Source organism: Rattus norvegicus, chromosome X (genome assembly GCF_021556685.1).
Source record: "Rattus norvegicus strain SHRSP/BbbUtx chromosome X, alternate assembly SHRSP_T2T, whole genome shotgun sequence".
Taxonomy (NCBI): Eukaryota; Metazoa; Chordata; class Mammalia; order Rodentia; family Muridae; genus Rattus; species Rattus norvegicus.
Window position 1 is genome coordinate 136,580,684 of NC_141554.1, and position 21,772 is coordinate 136,602,455.

The window sequence follows — 21,772 nt, forward strand, 5'->3', positions numbered from 1 at the left end:
ATTTATCAGCTTTGTCGTGCCTTAATGTCAACACAATTGAGACAGAAGTGGGACCGATACCCAGTTATTATGGTGAATGGGAAATGGGATTAAATCATAGAATCGTCAGGCAGCATATATCAAAAAGGAACAAACATATGTGAAATTTCCTCAGGCTTTCCTTCCTCTTGCTTGATCTTACTTCCTCCGGCACTCAGGAGCAAATGAATCCTGCCTGCCCCACTGTAGCGGAGCAGAGTTTTAAAAAATCAGGGGTGCTTTGTGAAAACACTCTTAGAGCCTTAGCAGCTGCATTGGTCATTTCTAGGCTTCCTCATGAGAGGGCTGCTTGAGCCCAGCAACTGACTGCGACCTGATGGCTTGTAAATCTAGGAAACATCTGGCTGGGGAGCATGTTAAACTCCCATGCACCTTATCCTGCTGTGCCTGACCCAGCGGTCAGCGCACATCTTTCCCTTTCAGTAAGACTTTCAGAGGACTACAGCTTATCTTCAACTGCATCACATAAAGAACCACCTCCTAGATCTGCGTGTAAATGCTTGGCTCTCACTCTTGTTTAGTAGTTTGTGATACTATACAAAGATAGCTTCAGAAAAATTTGACTGGCAATGTTGAAATCGATACCTGAATATCACACTTTGCTGTATTGATGGAATTACATGGTAAAGGGCATTCTTAGACTACTGTGTTCTGTAGTCCAGCTTTCTGAATTGATTAAGCATCTTGATAAGCAGGCTTTATCAAAAATTTCCCTTTGTTAAACCAGACATAAAGTAAACCAAGTTTTCTTGGAATGTCTTATGTTTCAGCAACTTGTGGGCTTTTATTTCCTCAGGGCTGCATGGTCACGTGCAGTTTAGAGATGATGTCCCTTAGTAGCTAACTCAAGGAAATGCAGCCTAAATCTATTTTGTTCTTGTTCTTGTTTTTGAGACAAGGTCTCTATATACTCCTAGTTGTCCTGGAGTTCACTATGTAGACTAGGCTGGCCTCAAACTCTTCCCCTGCCTCCCTAGTGCTAGGATTAAAGGTGTGTGCCACCCACACACATAGCCTGAATCTAAATTCTTATCAAGACATAACAATTGTTGATTTAATAGTACTGCTTTGAAGTCTGTCTACTGCAGTGATTGAAGAGAGGCACATTAGAGATTTATGCAAAGGTTATTTATGCTGATATAACAAATACTAAATCTGGGCACAACTATAGGAAGTGATTAAAATAGTACATATTCAGTTGTTGAAAATATACATACAGCTATTATGGTATACTTTTGAAGAAGACACAGTGACATAGGAATATATGCATAATATAATATAAAGTGTAAAAAAAGATGGAGAATGAAAGCGGCCATCTCCGGAGGGTATAATTATAAGTACCTAAATTATTTCCAAAAATTTCTAAAATGAGTAAAAGTTTTAATAAGGAGAAGGGAGAATAAATATCTTTCATACATCAGTGTGCACCTCTAAAAGAAATCCCAGCAAAGATGCCATGGTCCAGCACCTCCCTCTGAAGTGTTTGGGGGAGAGACAGGAGGAGAATGAGAGTTCAGTTCTGTAGGTGTCACCACTGTGTTAGCAAATGAGAATTCATAGAAAGGGGATGTTCCCATGGTTCAGCAGCCTTTGAGGGAACAGTAAGGAAGGCACTGAAGTTATCCTTCAGTTTTGAGTGACAAAAGGAGTTGCAGTCTGTCCTGGATTGGATCGCTGTTTTTACTGTGCACGTGTTGACATCTTCTTTCTTCTTATCCCCTGCATGTCCTCAGAGGATCACTCATGTTTGCTCGTTTCAGTGGTGTCTGCTCAGTTTGGCCAGTTACCAAACTTGCTGAGAATGAAATCAAGCTTGTGACATTAATTATCCTCTGAGTCAGTTAATACTTCATCTACGGAGAAGCTATCCCAAGGGTGGTTCTGGCTGGCTGACTCCTAGAGATGAACTGAATGGTCATGCAAGAGTGTTGGCAGGTCAGGGCAACCTGCTTTTACCAGCTGTAAAACATTCAAAGCACATCATACAGAAGGGTACGTGATTTCATGTTCTGGAGAGAAGTCCTGAAGCTGAAACAGAAATGTGATATGCATTGGTTTGGTTTCTCAAGGATTTAATATGAAACTTGATCGTAAGACAATTTTTCCAACAAATTTACAGTAAGCTGCTCTTGGAAACTGAAGATAACTGATAACTCTATATTGATTAGGCCAGTGTCTTAATATCTTTTGGATGTTTTGATCACTTGCTGAATAGAATCTGCCTTCTTTGTAAGTCTCTGGGATACCATTGGCTGTGTGAATAAAGTCTTTTTCCTCTTCTCTGTGAAGGAGCCTTCATCAAAGGAAGCCATTAGCTTTTGCATAGCAGTTTGTATCTCTGGTCTGGGAACCTGATTTAACATAATGTACCTAATCGCAGTCACTTTGAAACCCTAGTGTGTAATACTACAGCCTTGTTGGTATCTTGCTCTGCCTTGATGCTGCTAAGATATTACATTTACTGCGTGTTTTTTTATACCTCGAATCTTTTATTTGGGAGGATTTAATTTATTTTTATTTCATTTTATTTATATGAGTGCTTGCCAGAATGTAAGCCTGTGCATCACATGTGTACAGTGTCTGTGTATCACATGTGTACAGTGTCTGTGCATCACATGTGTACAGTGTCTGTGTATCACATGTATACAGTGTCTGTGTATCACATGTGTACAGCGTCTGTGCATCACATGTGTACAGCGTCTGTGCATCACATGTGTACAGCGTCTGTGCATCACATGTGTACAGCGTCTGTGCATCACATGTGTACAGCGTCTGTGTATCACATGTGTACAGTGTCTGTGCATCACATGTGTACAGCGTCTGTGCATCACATGTGTACAGCGTCTGTGCATCACATGTGTACAGCGTCTGTGCATCACATGTGTACAGCGTCTGTGCATCACATGTGTACAGTGTCTGTGTATCACATGCATCACATGTGTACAGCGTCTGTGCATCACATGTGTACAGCGTCTGTGCATCACATGTGTACAGCGTCTGTGCATCACATGTGTACAGCGTCTGTGCATCACATGTGTACAGCGTCTGTGCATCACATGTGTACAGTGTCTGTGCATCACATGTGTACAGTGTCTGTAGAGGCCAGAAAAGGGTGTCAGATCCCGTGGAGCTAGAGTTACACTCATGAGTTACCACATGGATGCTCTCCTCTCTAGCCCCTCTTCCTGAATCTTTTTTATTTTTATTTTTATTTATTTTTTATTTTTTGGTTGTTTTGAGACAGAGTCTCTCTCTATAGCCCTGGTTGTCCTGAAATTCACTATGTAGACCAGACTGACCTTGAACTCCTGCATATATTTCAAAACATTATTTTATTTTATATGTATTTGTGTAGGCCTGCATGTATGCTGAGAACCATGTACATGTGCATACAGAGACCAGAAGAGGATGTCAGATCCCCCAAAACTGGAGTTACAGCAGGCCATCGTTAGTCAACATGTGGGTACTAGGAAACAAAACTAGGTCCTCTAAAAGAACAAGTGATCTTTTTTTTTTTTTATTAACTTGAGTATATCTTATATACATTTCGAGTGTTATTCCCTTTCCCGGTTTCCGGGCAAACATCCCCCTCCCCCTCCCCTTCCGTATGGGTGTTCCCCTCCCAACCCTCCCCCCATTGCCGCCCTCCCCCCATAGACTAGTTCACTGGGGAAGAACAAGTGATCTTAACCATTGGGTCATTCCTCTAGACCTGTACACTGCATCTTATCCCTTATTTAAAATAAAGCTTATTTATTGGGTGAAGGTTTCACAGTTCTGAGCCAAATTGCCCTTGCCTTGTAGATCATAATATCTGAATATGATGGGTTCCCTTAAACGTTTCACCTACATGTTTCATTCTTTAGAATTTTCTTGAATGGAAGAAAACTAACCATGTCTTGTAGTTTACTCGGCATCTTCACGAACATACCTGAGTTTATCCTCACTGTAGTTACATAGGGTTAATCTGATTACCCCGGTTCAACAGGAGTTTTGTTTTAATTGGAACGAGTGGGGCTGGAGAGTTGACTCAGTTGTTAACTTGTTCTTACTAAAGGATTCGGGTTCCATTTCTAGTACCCTTATGAAGGATTACCGCTTCCTTGTGCACCAGACACACATGTGGTGCACAGACATACAAAGAGTCAAAACACTCATACATGCAAAACAATAAAAATAAATCTAGAAAAGTAAAGAGAAATAATTTTAAAAAAAGAATTACTGAGTGAATCCCAATTGAACACTTAATCTGTGATTTCTCAGCTGCAGTGCTACCTCACAGAGGCAGGCTTCTTACACTGGAGCTAATCCTTCACGCATCACCTAGCTTCCCCTTAGCCCCTGCTTTTCTCTTATGGCTTTAAAACACCTTTACATTTTAGTTTCTCGTTGAAAAATAAGTGTATATGTATGAAGTACAACATAATGCTTTAATATGTTTATAATATGGAATGATTAAATCAGGTTAATTAAATAATTCTGTCCCACATAACTTATATTACCTTAGCAAGATCTCTCTTTTCCACCAAAGCCAAGAATTAAGCTGTGAACACCAACAAAGAGGGAATTGCGTTGAGCCTGTTTTCAATTTTACCCGAAATCCACTTTTTATTTGTATTTTGTTAGTTTACAGTAACTCGGACCAACCATTACTTGATGGTGGCTTTGTACTTGGAGTCTCATTGGATTCTCTAATCCATTTAAGAAGCAAAAACTTCCTTAGGTGTAGGAAGATGAAATGTGCTGCAGTGAAAGCAAGCCCTGTCCTCCTGAGGCAGTGCGTCTTACACAAGCAGGGTTGATGTGTATGGTATAGACCAGCAGGAACCAGGCTCATACTTAAATCGAGGATGAAGATAGGGTATCATATAGAATAGCAAAGAAGTCATCATGATCCTCTGAGTGGTGGACACAAGAAAGCTGAGAGTTAAGACTAAAGGAGAATTAAGAAAAATCAATTGATAAACATCATGTTGTGATGACATCCTGTGGAGAGGAGGATGGCTTCTGAATAGTATTTCAGATTCGAAAGAAGAATTCCGATAGTGTCTCGGAATAAGCATTTGCATTTGTTCACATGAAGCCATCCTCTTAAAGGTAGTGAGGGAATAGCATTTCGGGGTGTTTAAAGTCTGAATCAAAGAAGGATCAATCCACAGTTCTCCTTTCTTTCCTCCCTCTGTTTGTGATCATCTGTCTTTCTGGGAGGTCATTAAGCTCGGCGTTCTGAGAGTCATACTCTAGTAATCCATGGTGGAGAGCAGGAGGATAGGGAAAGAGAGGGGAGCAGAAGAAGGAAAAGCATGGTTCCTGAGTTCCTGGATGCCCCCCGCCCCAATTTTGCTCTGAGTATCACTGCCTGGAGTGCCCTGAGAGAAGCATGGACATTTGCTAGGGGTGGGGCACTGAAGATGGACAGAACCCAGGATCTGATATGTTCGAGGCCAGTGTACTACATCCTCAGCCTTCAACACTGCCGTTTTCTATACTATTCAGAAACAAAACAGATGAGCTAGTTTCCTGTGCAATTTTAGTGGCTCCTTACATGAGTCTCTAAGGAAAACACACATTTCAGAACGAATTCAGTGAAAAACATGTAGTTCTGAGGAGCAACGTGGGTTCATGCTGGAGAGCGTGGCAGTGCCTACCTTTCTTCCTACCTTCTTTCTCTCTTCCTTCCCTTTCAGTGTCTCAATTTGGGGTTGTGTACTGCCATCAGCAAGTAGCTGTAAAGTGACATAGGAGGCAACAGGGGGCAAGGTGCCCCAGAGAGTTAAAAAGGTGGTGCACAGGGTATGGTAACAACAGAAATGATCACTAGAGAGGGGATTTACTAAAGAAACGTTGTTTGGAGCCCCATGATGACAGACAGACATTGGCTTCTATAATCTAGGTTCCTGAATTCAATGTGAACTTGCCATGTGTAACCTGTGATATAAGTTAGAGATGGTAGGGACTCTGATGAAAGTGATTGCTGTAGTCAATCACCAAAATAAATAGTTAAAAAGAACTGGATCGGTAGTGCTGTGCTGTCTAGTATGGGACCTTTAACTACTTATGGCTCTTGAGCATTGAGGTGTCGTCAGTTTGAACTGAGATGTTCTGAAAGAGTAAAAATGCACACGTGATTTCAAAGACTTGGCATGAAAAATGTATAGTAATTTTTGTATTGATTAAATGTTGACTCAGTAATATTTTGAACTGCTAGGTTAAATAAAACATCAATATTAATGTTTAATGTGATAGGAATGTAACTCCCATTTGACCAGTATATACTGTACACTTGAAGTATCACATTGCACCCCATAGCTATATATAAGTAAAATAAGGATTTAGAAATCAAAGCTGAAACTAAAAAACCCTTAATTTTGCCTGTTTCTTAACATGTTTACTAGAACATTAAAATTGTGTTTGCACCTTACATTATATTTCTATTGGACAGTGTTGCTTTGATTTAATAAAAAATAGAGTCTGCTATACAAACACCCTTTCACTCTTTGAAGCGAGTATACCTGTACAGTAAATAGACCTATTTTCAAAGGACAAGAAAGGATGGGGATTTGCAGGTACAGACACTAGTTAGAGATGAAAGTCAGGATCCAGCCTCATTTGCCCCATTCTGAAGGTGTAAGACATAGGAGGGTGGTCAATTTGCTAATGGAAGATCTGACATTTTGGGGGGTGTCATATATTATCACCTAGCTGGGATCCAGAGTGGGGATGGGAAAGGCACTTGGAAACATCCATTCCTTACCATCCTAGCCATCGAGCTCCGGCTGGCTGATAGTGACGATGTGATAGGAGCTTTCTCGGGTCCTCTGTGGACCACGATTCCTGGCCGAGAGAAGGAGGAAGATTGAAGTAAAGAACTTCTTCACCCCCAGGGCCATGTGGCAGAGCTGCTGCCGAACCTCCCTCTGCCAATAGGCATAGATGAGTGGGTTGAGCAGGGAGTTGCCAACTCCAAGGAGCCAGAGGTATTTTTCCAGCACTTGGTAGAGGCAGCATTTGTGGCAGGCCACCTGCACAATGCTAGTGATGAGAAACGGAGACCAGGACAGGGTGAAGCTCCCAATAAGGACAGATACAGTCCGGACAGCCTTGAAGTCATTGACAGGCCGTGGGGGCCGGCAAGCTCCAACCATGGCTCCTGCATGTTCCATCTTCCGGATGTGCTGGCTGTGCACAGAGGCAATCTTGAGCATGTCACAGTAGAAGAAGACAAAGAGGAGCACAGCTGGGAAGAAGCCAGCACAGGAGAGGGTCAGCACAAACCTTGGGTGAAACACAGCAAAGAAGGTGCAGGGCCCATGGTAGGTGGTCTGCTGGAATATGGAGACTCCAAGTGGGAGGAAGCCGATAAGGTAAGATATCAACCACAGCCCTGCAATGCATCCTCCGGCTACAAGCCCATTCATGATCTGGAAGTAACGGAGGGGCTGCTTAATGGCCAGGTACCTGTCAAAGGCAATCAGCATGACCGTGAGGACAGAGGCGGCTGCAGAAGAAGTGACGAATGCCATCCGAAGGCTACACAAGGTCTTCTGTGTGTGCTGAGCAGAGCTGGAGAGCTGGTCTGTAACTAGCCCAGAAATAGCCACGCCAATCAAGGTATCAGCCACGGCCAGATTTAAGGTGAAGCAAAGGCCAACACCATCATTCTTGTAGATTGATAGCAGCATAGCCACAACCACCAGCGCATTAACAGCAATGATAAGGATGGTCAGGACAGCAAGGATCACTCCAAATGAGAAAGATGACTCCATGGTTCGAGGTAGCAGGACTCCCACTTATAAGGGCATGCTGGGTCTTGAGCTCAGATTCTCACAGGACAGGATTAGATGTGCTCTAGGTTCAGAGTCACAGCACGGTTCTGGCCATTACCAGCAGACCAGTCTGGCAGCCTGCCATCTTTGGGTTCCTGATGTCATCAAGGCTTACTCATCCTCTCCTTTTCAGTCCTCAGCCTCCAGCTTTTCTAGCTTGCTGAAGGCAGCAATCTCAGAACAAATCTGTCCCCAGGCCCCGAGCTAGTCCCTCCCCTCTACCACCCAAGTTACTAGACAACTCCCAAGTACCTAGCACACACTGTCCATTGGGGCCCCCTCCCTTCATTGATGCATCAAGGGATATGTATGAAGGGATAGGAACCTTTGTCAGGCTTTCTGTCTGACAGAAGATCTAATTGACTCTAATCATACTTTTCTCTCTCTGGAGCTGCATATTAAACTTTCATTTCTTCCTATGGGTCAAGTGCTAGATTAGTAACTGATCTCAGCTTAATTAAACATTTGCTTAATAAATAATTCTCAGTTACTATCATGATCGCTTTTAATCAAGCAAAAATGATCATAATCAGTGAAGTAAAGTGAGGCAGATATGCTATTTGAGGAGCACAGTATCCTTTCAGGGGTGTTCCCACACATTCAACCTATGCTTTTTTAATTCCCAGTATGTCAAAGTTCTCTCAAATAGGATGTACACCTTCCCTATTTCTTCTTCTTTGGATATCCACACATTGATTCAGAAGGTCAGTAAAGACAAGGCAAAAAATTCTTAATAGCTAGCATTTGGTCTAGAAGGGGGACAATTTCCTATCTCTGTTGTTTCACGGGTACAGTGGTTGGTAACTGTTTCCAAACTGGTGGGTGGGTTATATCTCTGGTCAGTAAGGAATGGCTGGCAGCCTTGTAACTTTCATCCTGTAGACCCAGTATTATCTCTGAGGAAGAGGTGCGCTCAGCATTTGGCAGTGGAATTTTCCAGGGATAGAGCTCTTGGGAGTTAGGTCAAAGGGTGAGCCAGTTGCTAAAGCAGATGCGATGAGTACAGAGAGGCCAGCTGTGGAAGGCAGTCCACTTCAGGTTGTATATCCATTTACCCGGGTACATTATAACTAACCTTTTGCCTCCCTGCTGCTCTCATCTTGGATACCAAGAAGAGAGGGGTGGGAAGAAGAGTGGTCAGAAGCTGTTTACTCAATCCAGGTGAAAGCACAAATGGGAAAGGTTAGTGTTTTCAGTGAGAGAGTGCAGAGCAAGGTGCAGAGTAGGAGCAAATATCAGGATGTTTTGACAGTTGGAGAGGGCTTTGGGCAGATGTCTCTTCTACCAAGGCTCAGGAAAAAAAACAAAAAACAAAAAAAAAACCTGTGTCAGGGGAGTCAATATTGTAATCTTTGTTAACTTCATTTAGGATGCTGATTTGAATCTGCCCTAATCCTATACCTGGACTTCATTTGTGGTTTTTGCTTCCACAGCTCTGACTTTATATGTAACGTTAACTTGAACCTTTGCAAGCTAATGTTCAAACTTGTGAGGACATCAGAAAAACTTTGAAGGCTTTTTACAAGTCAGATTTTTGATTCAGTAGGTCTGGATGAGCCTTCAAATCTGTAAAGCTTTTTGAGACAGCATTTCATTTTTCCCAGGTTGGTCCTCAAACTCACTTTGTAACTGTGGATGACCTTGAACTTTTAACTCTCCTGACACCTCCTCTATAATGTTCATATTGCAGGTCTGTTATGTGCCACCAAATACAATCTGTGCAGTCCTGAGGACAAAATATGGATATCATATATACATTCCAGGCAAGCTGTCTCTTAACAGCTGCATCCCCAGCTCCTGAATAAGCATCTCTAAGTTTACAATCACTACTATTGCTGGCTAAAGAACTATACTAGAATACTAATATTTTCCTGAAACAAGGTCCAGTTCTGTAGCCTAGGCTGGCTTGGAACTTGGAGCAATCCTCCTGTCCCAGTCTTTGGCTGGGACTACAGTCATGGGCCACAATACCTGGCATTAGAGTGATGATTCAATTTTGTTTTTAGCCAGGATATGTAGCCCTGACTGGCCTCAACTCATTATATAAACCAGGTTGGCCTTCCACTTACAGACTTCCATTTGACTCTGCCTCCCAAGTGCTGGCAATAAAGGCAAGCACTGCACCCCCAGCTGTGCTTTGGAAGTACTTGTCAATTCCAAAAATATACTGTTATTTAGGCAACACACCAAAGGTAGTCTGGGATATGCATCTGGATTCATATAAGGCCATTCAGGTACTTAATTAGGACTGAGAACAACTTTTTAACAGACAAAACACAGGCTCCAGGATTAGAGCCTGGGGATCTATACTCCTGAGTTTGATTGAACAGATGGCTTCATCTTTGTTTTTTTTAGCTTTTGTTATTTTCCCCCTATTTATTCTGGGGAAGATGCTCTCTATATCACAGGGTTGTGAGAATGGCAAAATGAAGGCTACATAAATTGTAAAAGGTTGCATGGGTGTTACTGTCCTTTAATATCTGTTAGTCGTATTAACACAATGCAAACCAAAATGTACATCTGAGTGATACTAAAACATTGGTAATTAGGGCAGAAAAGACAAATATCACTTTTTTCCTTTATGTAGAATCTATCTTTAACCTCTCTCTCTCTCTCTCTCTCTCTCTCTCTCTCTCTCTCTCTCTCATAGGTAAGAGAGGGGCTGAATAGGAGCAAAGTGCAGTGATGCACATGTCTGAAAATGCCACTATACAATCCATTATTTTGTATATCAAAAATTATTGATAGAAACAAATCAATGTGAAATACTAGTTAATGTGCACATTGGTGGTTCCAATACAAGTGTGGGTCAGAAACATCTGTATGGCCTGAGAGATGAGGAGAAATGTGCAGTTTCAGGCCTTGCACAGGACCTGAACCCGAGTCTGCACTTCAACAGGATCTCCAGCTGATCTCTGAACTTTTCCTTGTTTTCCTTTGGTCTCAGGTGACTGGTCATATTGGTTTCTTTTTGCTATTGTACCATATTACCACACACTTGATTTATAATAAAACAAATCTGGGCTTGGAGAGATAGATAGTTCAGCATTTTAAGATGGACTGTTGCTTTTTTAGGGGACTGGAGTTAGGTTCCCAGTACTAGTGTTGAGTGGTTCATAACTATCTGTAAGTCCAGCTCCAGGAGATTGAACACTGTCTTCTGGCCATCTTAGACACCTACACCTACACATGCATTCATACACATAAATGAAAGTGAAATTAACATTTAATAAAACAAATCCAATTTATTATCTTTTCAAGGACTGGAGATGTAGCTCAGTTGGTAGACCTCTAGCCTAGTGTTAAATCCTGGGTTAGGTCCCTGTACTCCTTAAAACTGGAAGTGGTGGTACTTGCCTTCAAGCCTAGCACTTGAGAAGTAGAGACAGGAGGACCAGAAGTTCAAGGCCATCCTTGGTCACGTAGTGAGTTCAAGGCCAGCCTGGGCTACATGAGATCCTGTCTCCAAAATAACAGCAGCAAAGCAACTCACAAATCGCTTCTTTTCTCATGGCCAGAAGTCTGGGTTGGGTCTTTACAGGGCTAAAATCAAGGTGTCAGGATGTGTTTCTTCTGTAGGTGCTTACTGCTTTAGTTGGCTATGTGAATCTGGAAGAGTTGGGCCTAAAAACAAACTGTACTAAAGTCGTGCAAAAGGCAGCTTTATTCAGAGCATTGGACAATTTATACTCTGACGTTAAGAATCACATGAGTAAAGTATGCAAGCACACCGGCAGTCACATGTGGCCAAACCATGCTTTTCCACAGTGCCATATGAATAACAAGTAAACCCACTCCCATTTGATATACCTCGGAGGAGCGTGAAAACACATTCCAAGAACAATTCTATGTTTTGAAGAAACTGACATCACAAGACTCATGTTTTCTTGTTGTTTTCTCACAGGCCCTCAAAATTTTCATATGACTCCATTCATAGACTATGTTCTGACAAGTTGAGTCTGAGGGGATCTGTTTCTTTGCCCATTTAGCTTCTAGAAGCTCCCCTTTTTCTTTTGCTCTAAGACATATCACTCAGACTTCTGCTTCCATAGTCATATCTTCTCTGACTTTAACTTTCTTTGTCTTCCTTAGATTAACCATTTTTATATTGGAGCTCTCTAGACCAGTGGTTCTCAACCTGTGGGTTGTGACCAGTTGGTGGTTGAACAACCCTTTTGTGTATCAGATATCCTGCATATCAGATATTTACAATTTGTAACAGCAGCAAAATTACAGTTATAAAGTAGAAATGAAAATAATTTTATGGTTGGGGGTCACCACAACATGAGGAACTGTATTAAAGGGTTAAAACATTAGGAAGGTTGAGAAACCACGACTCCAGACAAACCAAGATAATCTTTCATGTCAGGATCTTTAATTTGGCTTGCAGGTGACATGTACCAGGGCAGCAGCTGCCGCTAAACCCCAAGCGGGGCCATCTCTGCTTACTCATGCTATGAAGGCACTTTATTCATGAGAGGGCTGTGGCTAGCCCTTAACAATTTTGCTACTCTTGAGTAAGATGAGGGCTCTTGGGGGTTCGTGGAGTGTCTATAAAGCAAACGTAGTGAGGTTGAGTAAGACCTTGGTCAAACTATTTCACAACCAGGATATCAAACGGTGGTGATTGTGAGATGTCACTAAAGATGTGATATAGCAGTTCATCCAGTCTGCAGACATAGTACCCAAGAGTAGTTTTATTATTATTATTATTATTTTTATTAACTTGAGTATTTCTTATATACATTTCGAGTGTTATTCCCTTTCCCAGTATCCGGGCAAACATCCCGCTCCCCCCTCCATTTCCTTATGGGTGTTCCCCTCCCAACCCTCCCCTCATTGCCGCCCTCCCCCCACCAGTCTAGTTCACTGGGGGTCCAGTCTTAGCAGGACCCAGGGCTTCCCCTTCCACTGGTGCTCTTACTAGGATATTCATTGCTACCTATGAGGTCAGAGTCCAGGGTCAGTCCATGTATAGTCTGTAGGTAGTGGCTTAGTCCCTGGAAGCTCTGGTTGCTTGGCATTGTTGTACATATGGGGTCTCGAGCCCCTTCAAGCTCTTCCAGTTCTTTCTCTGATTCCTTCAACGGGGGTCCTATTCTCAGTTCAGTGGTTTGCTGCTGGCATTCGCCTCTGTATTTGCTGTATTCTGGCTGTGTCTCTCAGGAGCGATCTACATCCGGCTCCTGTCGGTCTGCACTTCTTTGCTTCATCCATCTTGTCTAATTGGGTGGCTGTATATGTATGGGCCACATGTGGGGCAGGCTCTGAATGGGTGTTCCTTCAGTCTCTGTTTTAATCTTTGCCTCTCTCTTCCCTGCCAAGGGTATTCTTGTTCCCCTTTTAAAGAAGGAGTGAAGCATTCACATTTTGATCATCCGTCTTTAGTTTCATTTGTTCTAGGTATCTAGGGTAATTCAAGCATTTGGGCTAATAGCCACTTATCAATGAGTGCATACCATGTATGTCTTTCTGTGATTGGGTTAGCTCACTCAGGATGATATTTTCCAGTTCCAACCATTTGCCTACGAATTTCATAAAGTCGTTGTTTTTGATAGCTGAGTAATATTCCATTGTGTAGATGTACCACATTTTCTGTATCCATTCCTCTGTTGAAGGGCATCTGGGTTCTTTCCAGCTTCTGGCTATTATAAATAAGGCTGCAATGAACATAGTGGAGCACGTGTCTTTTTTATATGTTGGGGCATCTTTTGGGTATATGCCCAAGAGAGGTATAGCTGGATCCTCAGGCAGTTTAATGTCCAATTTTCTGAGGAACCTCCAGACTGATTTCCAGAATGGTTGTACCAGTTTGCAATCCCACCAACAATGGAGGAGTGTTCCTCTTTCTCCACATCCTCGCCAGCATCTGTTGTCCCCTGAGTTTTTGACCATAGCCATTCTCACTGGTGTGAGGTGAAATCTCAGGGTTGTTTTGATTTGCATTTCCCTTATGACTAAAGATGTTGAACATTTCTTTAGGTGTTTCTCAGCCATTCGGCATTCCTCAGCTGTGAATTCTTTGTTTAGCTCTGAACCCCATTTTTTAATAGGGTTATTTGTCTCCCTGCGGTCTAACTTCTTGAGTTCTTTGTATATTTTGGATATAAGGCCTCTATCTGTTGTAGGATTGGTAAAGATCTTTTCCCAATCTGCTGGTTGCCGTTTTGTCCTAATCACAGTGTCCTTTGCCTTACAGAAGCTTTGCAGTTTTATGAGATCCCATTTGTCGATTCTTGATCTTAGAGCATAAGCCATTGGTGTTTTGTTTAGGAAATTTTTTCCAGTGCCCATGTGTTCCAGATGCTTCCCTAGTTTTTCTTCTATTAGTTTGAGTGTATCTGGTTTGATGTGGAGGTCCTTGATCCACTTGGACTTAAGCTTTGTACAGGGTGATAAGCATGGATCGATCTGCATTCTTCTACATGCTGACCTCCAGTTGAACCAGCACCATTTGCTGAAAATGCTATCTTTTTTCCATTGGATGGTTTTGGCTCCTTTGTCAAAAATCAAGTGACCATAGGTGTGTGGGTTCATTTCTGGGTCTTCAATTCTATTCCATTGGTCTATCTGTCTGTCTCTGTACCAATACCATGCAGTTTTTATCACTATTGCTCTGTAATACTGCTTGAGTTCAGGGATAGTGATTCCCCCTGAAGTCCTTTTATTGTTGAGGATAGCTTTAGCTATCCTGGGTTTTTTGTTATTCCAGATGAATTTGCAAATTGTTCTGTCTAATTCCTTGAAGAATTGGATTGGTATTTTGATGGGGATTGCATTGAATCTGTAGATTGCTTTTGGTAAAATGGCCATTTTTACTATATTAATCCTGCCAATCCATGAGCATGGGAGATCTTTCCATCTTCTGAGGTCTTCTTCAATTTCCTTCTTCAGTGTCTCGAAGTTCTTATTGTACAGATCTTTTACTTGCTTGGTTAAAGTCACACCGAGGAAATTTATATTATTTGGGTCTATTATGAAGGGTGTCGTTTCCCTAATTTCTTTCTCGGCTTGTTTCTCTTTTGTATAGAGGAAGGCAACTGATTTATTTGAGTTAATTTTATACCCAGCCACTTTGCTGAAGTTGTCTATCAGCTTTAGTAGTTCTCTGGTGGAACGTTTGCGATCACTTAAATATACTATCATATCATCTGCAAATAGTGATATTTTGACTTCTTCTTTTCCGATCTGTATCCCCTTGACCTCCTTTTGTTGTCTGATTGCTCTGGCTAGAACTTCAAGAACTATATTGAATAAGTAGGGAGAGAGTGGGCAGCCTTGTCTAGTCCCTGATGTTAGTGGGATTGCTTCAAGTTTCTCTCCATTTAGTTTAATGTTAGCAACTGGTTTGCTGTATATGGCTTTTACTATGTTCAGGTATGGGCCTTGAATTCCTATCCTTTCCAGGACTTTTATCATGAAGGGGTGTTGAATTTTGTCAAATGCTTTCTCAGCGTCTAATGAAATGATCATGTGGTTTTGTTCTTTCAGTTTGTTTATATAATGGATCACGTTGATGGTTTTCCGTATATTAAACCATCCCTGCATGCCTGGGATGAAGCCTACTTGATCATGGTGGATGATTGTTTTGATGTGCTCTTGAATTCGGTTTGCCAGAATTTTGTTGAGTATTTTTGCGTCGATATTCATAAGGGAAATTGGTCTGAAGTTCTCTTTCTTTGTTGTGTCTTTGTGTGGTTTAGGTATAAGAGTAATTGTGGCTTCGTAGAAGGTATTCGGTAGTGATCCATCTGTTTCAATTTTGTGGAATAGTTTGGATAATATTGGTATGAGGTCTTCTATGAAGGTTTGATAGAATTCTGCACTAAACCCGTCTGGACCTGGGCTCTTTCTGGTTGGGAGACCTTTAATGACTGCTTCTATTTCCTTAGGAGTTATGGGGTTGTTTAACTGGTTTATCTGTTCCTGATTTAACTTCAGAACCTGGTATCTGTCTAGGAAATTGTCCATTTCCTGAAGATTTTCAAGTTTTGTTGAATATAGGTTTTTATAGTAAGATCTGATGATTTTTTGAATTTCCTCTGAATCTGTTGTTATGTCTCCCTTTTCATTTCTGATTTTGTTAATTTGGACACACTCTCTATGTCCTCTCGTTAGTCTGGCTAAGGGTTTATCTATCTTGTTGATTTTCTCAAAGAACCAACTTTTGGTTCTGTTGATTCTTTCTATGGTCCTTTTTGTTTCTACTTGGTTGATTTCAGCTCTGAGTTTGATTATTTCCTGCCTTCTACTCCTCCTGGGTGTATGTGCTTCTTTTTGTTCTAGAGCTTTTAGGTGTGCTGTCAAGCTGCTGACATATGCTCTTTTCTGTTTCTTCCTGCAGGCACTCAGCACTATGAGTTTTCCTCTTAACACAGCTTTCATTGTGTCCCATAAGTTTGGGTATGTTGTACCTTCATTTTCATTAAATTCTAAAAAGTTTTTAATTTCTTTCTTTATTTCTTCCTTGACTAGGTTATCATTGAGTAGAGCATTGTTCAATTTCCAAGTATATGTGGGCATTCTTCCCTTATTGTTATTGAAGACCAGTTTTAGGCCGTGGTGGTCCGATAGCACGCATGGGATTATTTCTATCTTTCTGTACCTGTTGAGGCCCGTTTTTTGACCAATTATATGGTCAATTTTGGAGAAAGTACCATGAGGAGCTGAGAAGAAGGTATATCCTTTTGCTTTAGGATAGACTGTTATATAAATATCCGTTAAGTCCATTTGGCTCATGACTTCTCTTAGTCTGTCTACATCTCTGTTTAATTTCTGTTTCCATGATCTGTCCATTGATGAGAGTGGGGTGTTGAAATCTCCCACTATTATTGTGTGAGGTGCAATGTGTGTTTTGAGCTTTAGTAAGGTTTCTTTTACATATGTAGGTGCCCTTGTATTTGGGGCATAGATATTTAGGATTGAGAGTTCATCTTGGTGGATTTTTCCTTTGATGAATATGAAGTGTCCTTCCTTACCTTTTTTGATGACTTTTAGTTGAAAATTGATTTTATTTGATATTAGAATGGCTACTCCACCTTGCTTCTTCTGACCATTTGCTTGGAAAATTGTTTTCCAGCCTTTCACTCTGAGGTAATGTCTGTCTTTGTCTCTGAGGTGTGTTTCCTGTAGACAGCAGAATGCAGGGTCCTCGTTGCGTATCCAGTTTGTTAATCTATGTCTTTTTATTGGGGAGTTGAGGCCATTGATATTGAGAGATATTAAGGAATAGTGATTATTGCTTCCGGTTATATTCATATTTGGATGTGAGGTTATGTTTGTGTGCTTTCATTCTCTTTGTTTTGTTGCCAAGACGATTAGTTTCTTGCTTCTTCTAGGGTATAGCTTGCCTCCTTATGTTGGGCTTTACCATTTATTATCCTTTGTAGTGCTGGATTTGTAGAAAGATATTGTATAAATTTGGTTTTGTCATGGAATATCTTGGTTTCTCCATCTATGTTAATTGAGAGTTTTGCAGGATAAAGTAACCTGGGCTGGCATTTGTGTTCTCTTAGGGTCTGTATGACATCAGTCCAGGATCTTCTGGCCTTCATAGTTTCTGGCGAGAAGTCTGGTGTGATTCTGATAGGTCTGCCTTTATATGTTACTTGACCTTTTTCCCTTACTGCTTTTAATATTCTTTCTTTATTTTGTGCGTTTGGTGTTTTGACTATTATGTGACGGGAGGTGTTTCTTTTCTGGTCCAATCTATTTGGAGTTCTGTAGGCTTCTTGTATGCCTATGGGTATCTCTTTTTTTAGGTTAGGGAAGTTTTCTTCTATGATTTTGTTGAAGATATTTACTGGTCCTTTGAGCTGGGAGTCTTCACTCTCTTCTATACCTATTATCCTTAGGTTTGATCTTCTCATTGAGTCCTGGATTTCCTGTATGTTTTGGACCAGTAGCTTTTTCTGCTTTACATTATCTTTGACAGTTGAGTCAATGATTTCTATGGAATCTTCTGCTCCTGAGATTCTCTCTTCCATCTCTTGTATTCTGTTGGTGAAGCTTGTATCTACAGCTCCTTGTCTCTTCCTTTGGTTTTCTATATCCAGGGTTGTTTCCATGTGTTCTTTCTTGATTGCTTCTATTTCCATTTTTAATTCCTTCAACTGTTTGATTGTGTTTTCCTGGAATTCTTTCAGGGATTTTTGCGATTCCTCTCTGTAGGCTTCTACTTGTTCTCTAAGGGAGTTCTTCACGTCTTTCTTGAAGTCCTCCAGCATTATGATCAAATATGATTTTGAAACTAGATCTTGCTTTTCTGGCATGTTTGGATATTCCATGTTTGTTTTGGTGGGAGAATTGGGCTCCGATGATGCCATGTAGTCTTGGTTTCTGTTGCTTGGGTTCCTGCGCTTGCCTCTCGCCATCAGATTATCTCTAGTTTTACTTTGTTCTGCTATTTCTGACAGTGGCTAGACTGTCCTATAAGCCTGTGTGTCCGGAGTGCTGTAGACCTGTTTTCCTCTCTTTCAGTCAGTTATGGGGACAGAGTGTTCTGCTTTCGGGCGTGTAGTTTTTCCTCTCTACAGGTCTTCAGCTGTTCCTGTGGGCCTGTGTCTTGAGTTCACCAGGCGGGGAGCTGCCCAAGGGCTCTCTGCAGTGGCAGCAACCAGGAAGACCTGTGCCGCCCCTTCCGGGAGCTTCAGTGCACCAGGGTTCCAGATGGTCTTTGGCTTTTTCCTCTGGCGTCTGAGATGTGTGTGCAGAGAGCAGTCTCTTCTGGTTTCCCAGGCTTGTCTGCCTCTCTGAAGGTTCAGCTCTCCCTCCCACGGGATTTGGGTGCAGAGAACTGTTTATCCGGTCTGTTTCCTTCAGGTTCTGGCGGTGTCTCAGGCAGGGGTCCTGCCGCTCCTGGGCCCTCCCCCACGGGAGCCCAGAGGCCTTATACAGTTTCCTCTTGGGCCAGGGATGTGGGCAGGGGTGGGCAGTGTTGGTGGTCTCTTCTTCTCTGCAGCCTCAGGAGTGCCCACCTGACCAGGCGGTGAGGTCTCTTTCCCACGGGGTCTGGGAGCAGAGAGCTGCTGCAGGCCGGGATCCCCGGGTGTGGGACCTCCCTATTATTATTATTATTATTATTATTATTATTATTATTATCATTGTTGTTGTTGTTTGTGGTGGTGGTGGATGTTTTAAATAGGAATGGTAGTGGAAGAGAAGGTAAGTGGTTTTTTCTCTTTCTTTCTTACTTTCTTTCTTTCTTTCTTTTTTTGAGAAGGTAAGTTTTAAGAGAGCTTGCCATCATACCCAGACTTCTAAAAGAAAAGTTCTAGTATAGTAGTCAGAATAAGCTACACCTAGCTTCCTATGATGCCTTAACCAGTCACTACTTTCCATGATTCAGCACCATCTTGTTCAAGAACAAAGGTAGTAGTGATATTTAGTATCTCTCCCTGGTGTATATGTTAGTATGAAATAGTATTCGGCAATGTGAAAAAAATTGGATGTACTTGTATGTATTGTTATAGACATCCAAGACACATTTTTGCTTGACATATTAGTTCACATCAGTATGTAAAGCCTAGATCCATTCATGAAAAATCCTCCAGAACACGAAGTGAAGATGCATATGAAGGTACAAAATGCACGAATGGAGTATGATAGCGTTGAGGAGGAGTCAAGTAGGATTGGTGGGAGCTGAAAAAAAAGATTTAAATTTTATTGTGCAGGGGGGCTGGCATATGGTGTCAACCAACAACTTGTGGGAGGCAGCTTTTATTCCACCATGTCTGTTTTGGGGATTGAACACAAGTTGTTAGGTGTGGTGACAGGAGTCACCTCCAAACTTCCGTCAAGGTCAATCTATATACATTATGTGACACAGGCTCACACACATGACATTTATTTGTTTCTGTTGTTCTTTCCTATCTGTGCTATAGTTGTAGAGAGAAATATTTGTGGATTGGGGACAATGGTATAGCAAGACAGGGTGAGAGAAGGCTTTAGTCCTTTCTTGGAGTAGGAGGCAGTTTGAAAAAATAGCCCCAGGCCCCTAAGGTATTTAAGATAGCTTATAACTATCTTAGATATATACCTGTTGACATTTATGGGTTCTTTATTGCCAGATACAGTGATAAATGTAGAATAGGAAGTTTCACTTTATCCTTAAAATGTGTTTGAAAGGTAAGTACCAGTCATCGGTTCCTTGGCTGTGAAGGAATTGAAGCACATGGAGAGAGTAAAGTGCTTACCCAAGGCTGTAATTTGTAATCAAAAGGTATTATACAACTGCAGACTGGTCAGCAGCTTGCATGGGACCTGTAAACAGGCATCTAGCATTTGTCTTTTCTCACATCAACCAGAAAGTTTGGGTATTGTCCCCTTCTTCTTGGCAGTTTGTTCCTCTGTGCCTTTGCACATTCTACTGCAACTGACCTACAAGTTAAGGAATCAGTTTCATGCTTTGGGGTTTTTCAAAGGTGGCTTGGCCAAAATAAGAACAAATGGAAGCCATTCTTTGTTTATAAAGCCCAGTAACCTTGGAAAAATGAAGACCATTTTCTTCTGAGCCCAAAGAAACACAAATGTGGGCTCATGTACACCATGTAACTTCTTCCTGGTTAACAGTCTTGTTTGTCACCTCCATTACTTAGCATTGTATTCGTTACTGTTCCCATCATTGTGACAAAATAGTTGACAAGAAGCAACCTAAGGGAGGAATCATTTACTCTGGCTCCCAATTGGATTGGATACAGCCCACCATGGAGACCAATACCTCTGTGGTGGCAGGAGCAAGAAGTAGCTTGCTTACATCTTGGTTGGCCAGAAAATTGACAGGTTGGGGCTGGAAATGAGACTGAGCTGTAACGCGATGTCTGTTCCCCAGTGACCCACTTCCTCTAGCAGCACCACTCCCTAAAGATGTCACAAGTTTCCAAATTAGCCATCCACTGAGGACTAAGTTTTCAAACATTAGAAAGCCTGTGGGGATTTTTTTCCATCCAAACTGTTACCTTTCCTCTTTCCTATTGTAGTTTTCTCACACTGTTTCCCTATGCCAACACCCACCATACCTGCTAATGTAATGACTGTATCTTCTGTACTACTCTGCAATGTAAAGAGCTTTTCCTATATTCAGTCAAAACATGTGAATGAGGGACCATTCACAATGCCTGCTAATACACGAAGGAAGTGATGCTTGGATCCTACCTAAGGTTACTCAGGTAGGAAGGGAAGGTAGATTTGCAACTAGAATGTGGTCTTCTTTGCCCCTGGTTAAATGATCCTGCTGCTTCATTTTTATATTTTATTAATTTTTAAATTTTTATGTATATGGGTGTTTTGCCTGCATGTTGGTCTGTGCACTACTTGCATACCTGGTGATCATAGAGTCCAGAAGATGGCATCATATTCCCCAGAACTGGAGTTATACATGGTTGTGAGTGCTAGGGATCCACCCTGCAACCTCTGGAAGAGCAGTCCATTCTCTTAACTGCCTAGCCTTTTCTCCTGCCTCTCCTGTAGCTCAAGAACCAGAACCTAGCATAAGCAAAAGGCTTTGAGAGCACATCACCAGGCATTCCTTTTCGAGACAAGCCCAGGCTGTCCTCAAATTCATTATCTCCTGAGTGCAGGGATTAGAGATACACATCACCGTGTCTGGCTGGTGTTCATGTAATAATCCCTGAAATCTATAAACGTGCCGCTTTACATGGAAACGGCTACTTTGGAGATAAGAATAAGCTAAGGATCTTGAGATTTAGCTACCATTCCAGATTTTTCCAGGTACACCTAAAATATTATTACAAGTGTCTATAAGAGGGAGTCAGGTGATCAGAGTGAACAATATTGGCAGTGTGACAAGAGCCAGCAGTGATGCGAGGAACAGACCGTCAAAAAGAACTGCAGTCAAGTCAACCTTCTCTTTTAGAGTTTGCAGAAGGAACCAGAGCTGACAACACTCT

At 41.7% G+C, this 21,772-nt stretch overlaps 1 protein-coding gene across 2 annotated transcripts; it reads right to left on the reverse strand.

Moving 5' to 3' along the window:
• Positions 1–1,152: 1,152 nt before the first annotated feature.
• On the reverse strand, positions 1,153–9,155 carry Gpr119 (G protein-coupled receptor 119). 2 transcript variants are annotated; one of them, NM_181770.1, is made up of 4 exons: positions 6,918–7,805; positions 5,688–5,765; positions 2,703–3,060; positions 1,752–1,834 (listed from the first exon to the last, which is right to left on the reverse strand). In NM_181770.1, the coding sequence occupies exons 1-4, from the start codon at positions 7,803–7,805 to the stop codon at positions 1,752–1,754; spliced, it is 1,407 nt and encodes a 468-aa protein (NP_861435.1). The 2 variants fall into 2 exon arrangements, with proteins under 2 accessions (XP_087455770.1, NP_861435.1); XM_087599644.1 differs by lacking the exons at positions 2,703–3,060; positions 5,688–5,765 and having other exon boundaries at positions 1,153–2,067; positions 6,794–9,155.
• Between the last annotated feature and the right edge of the window lie 12,617 nt (positions 9,156–21,772).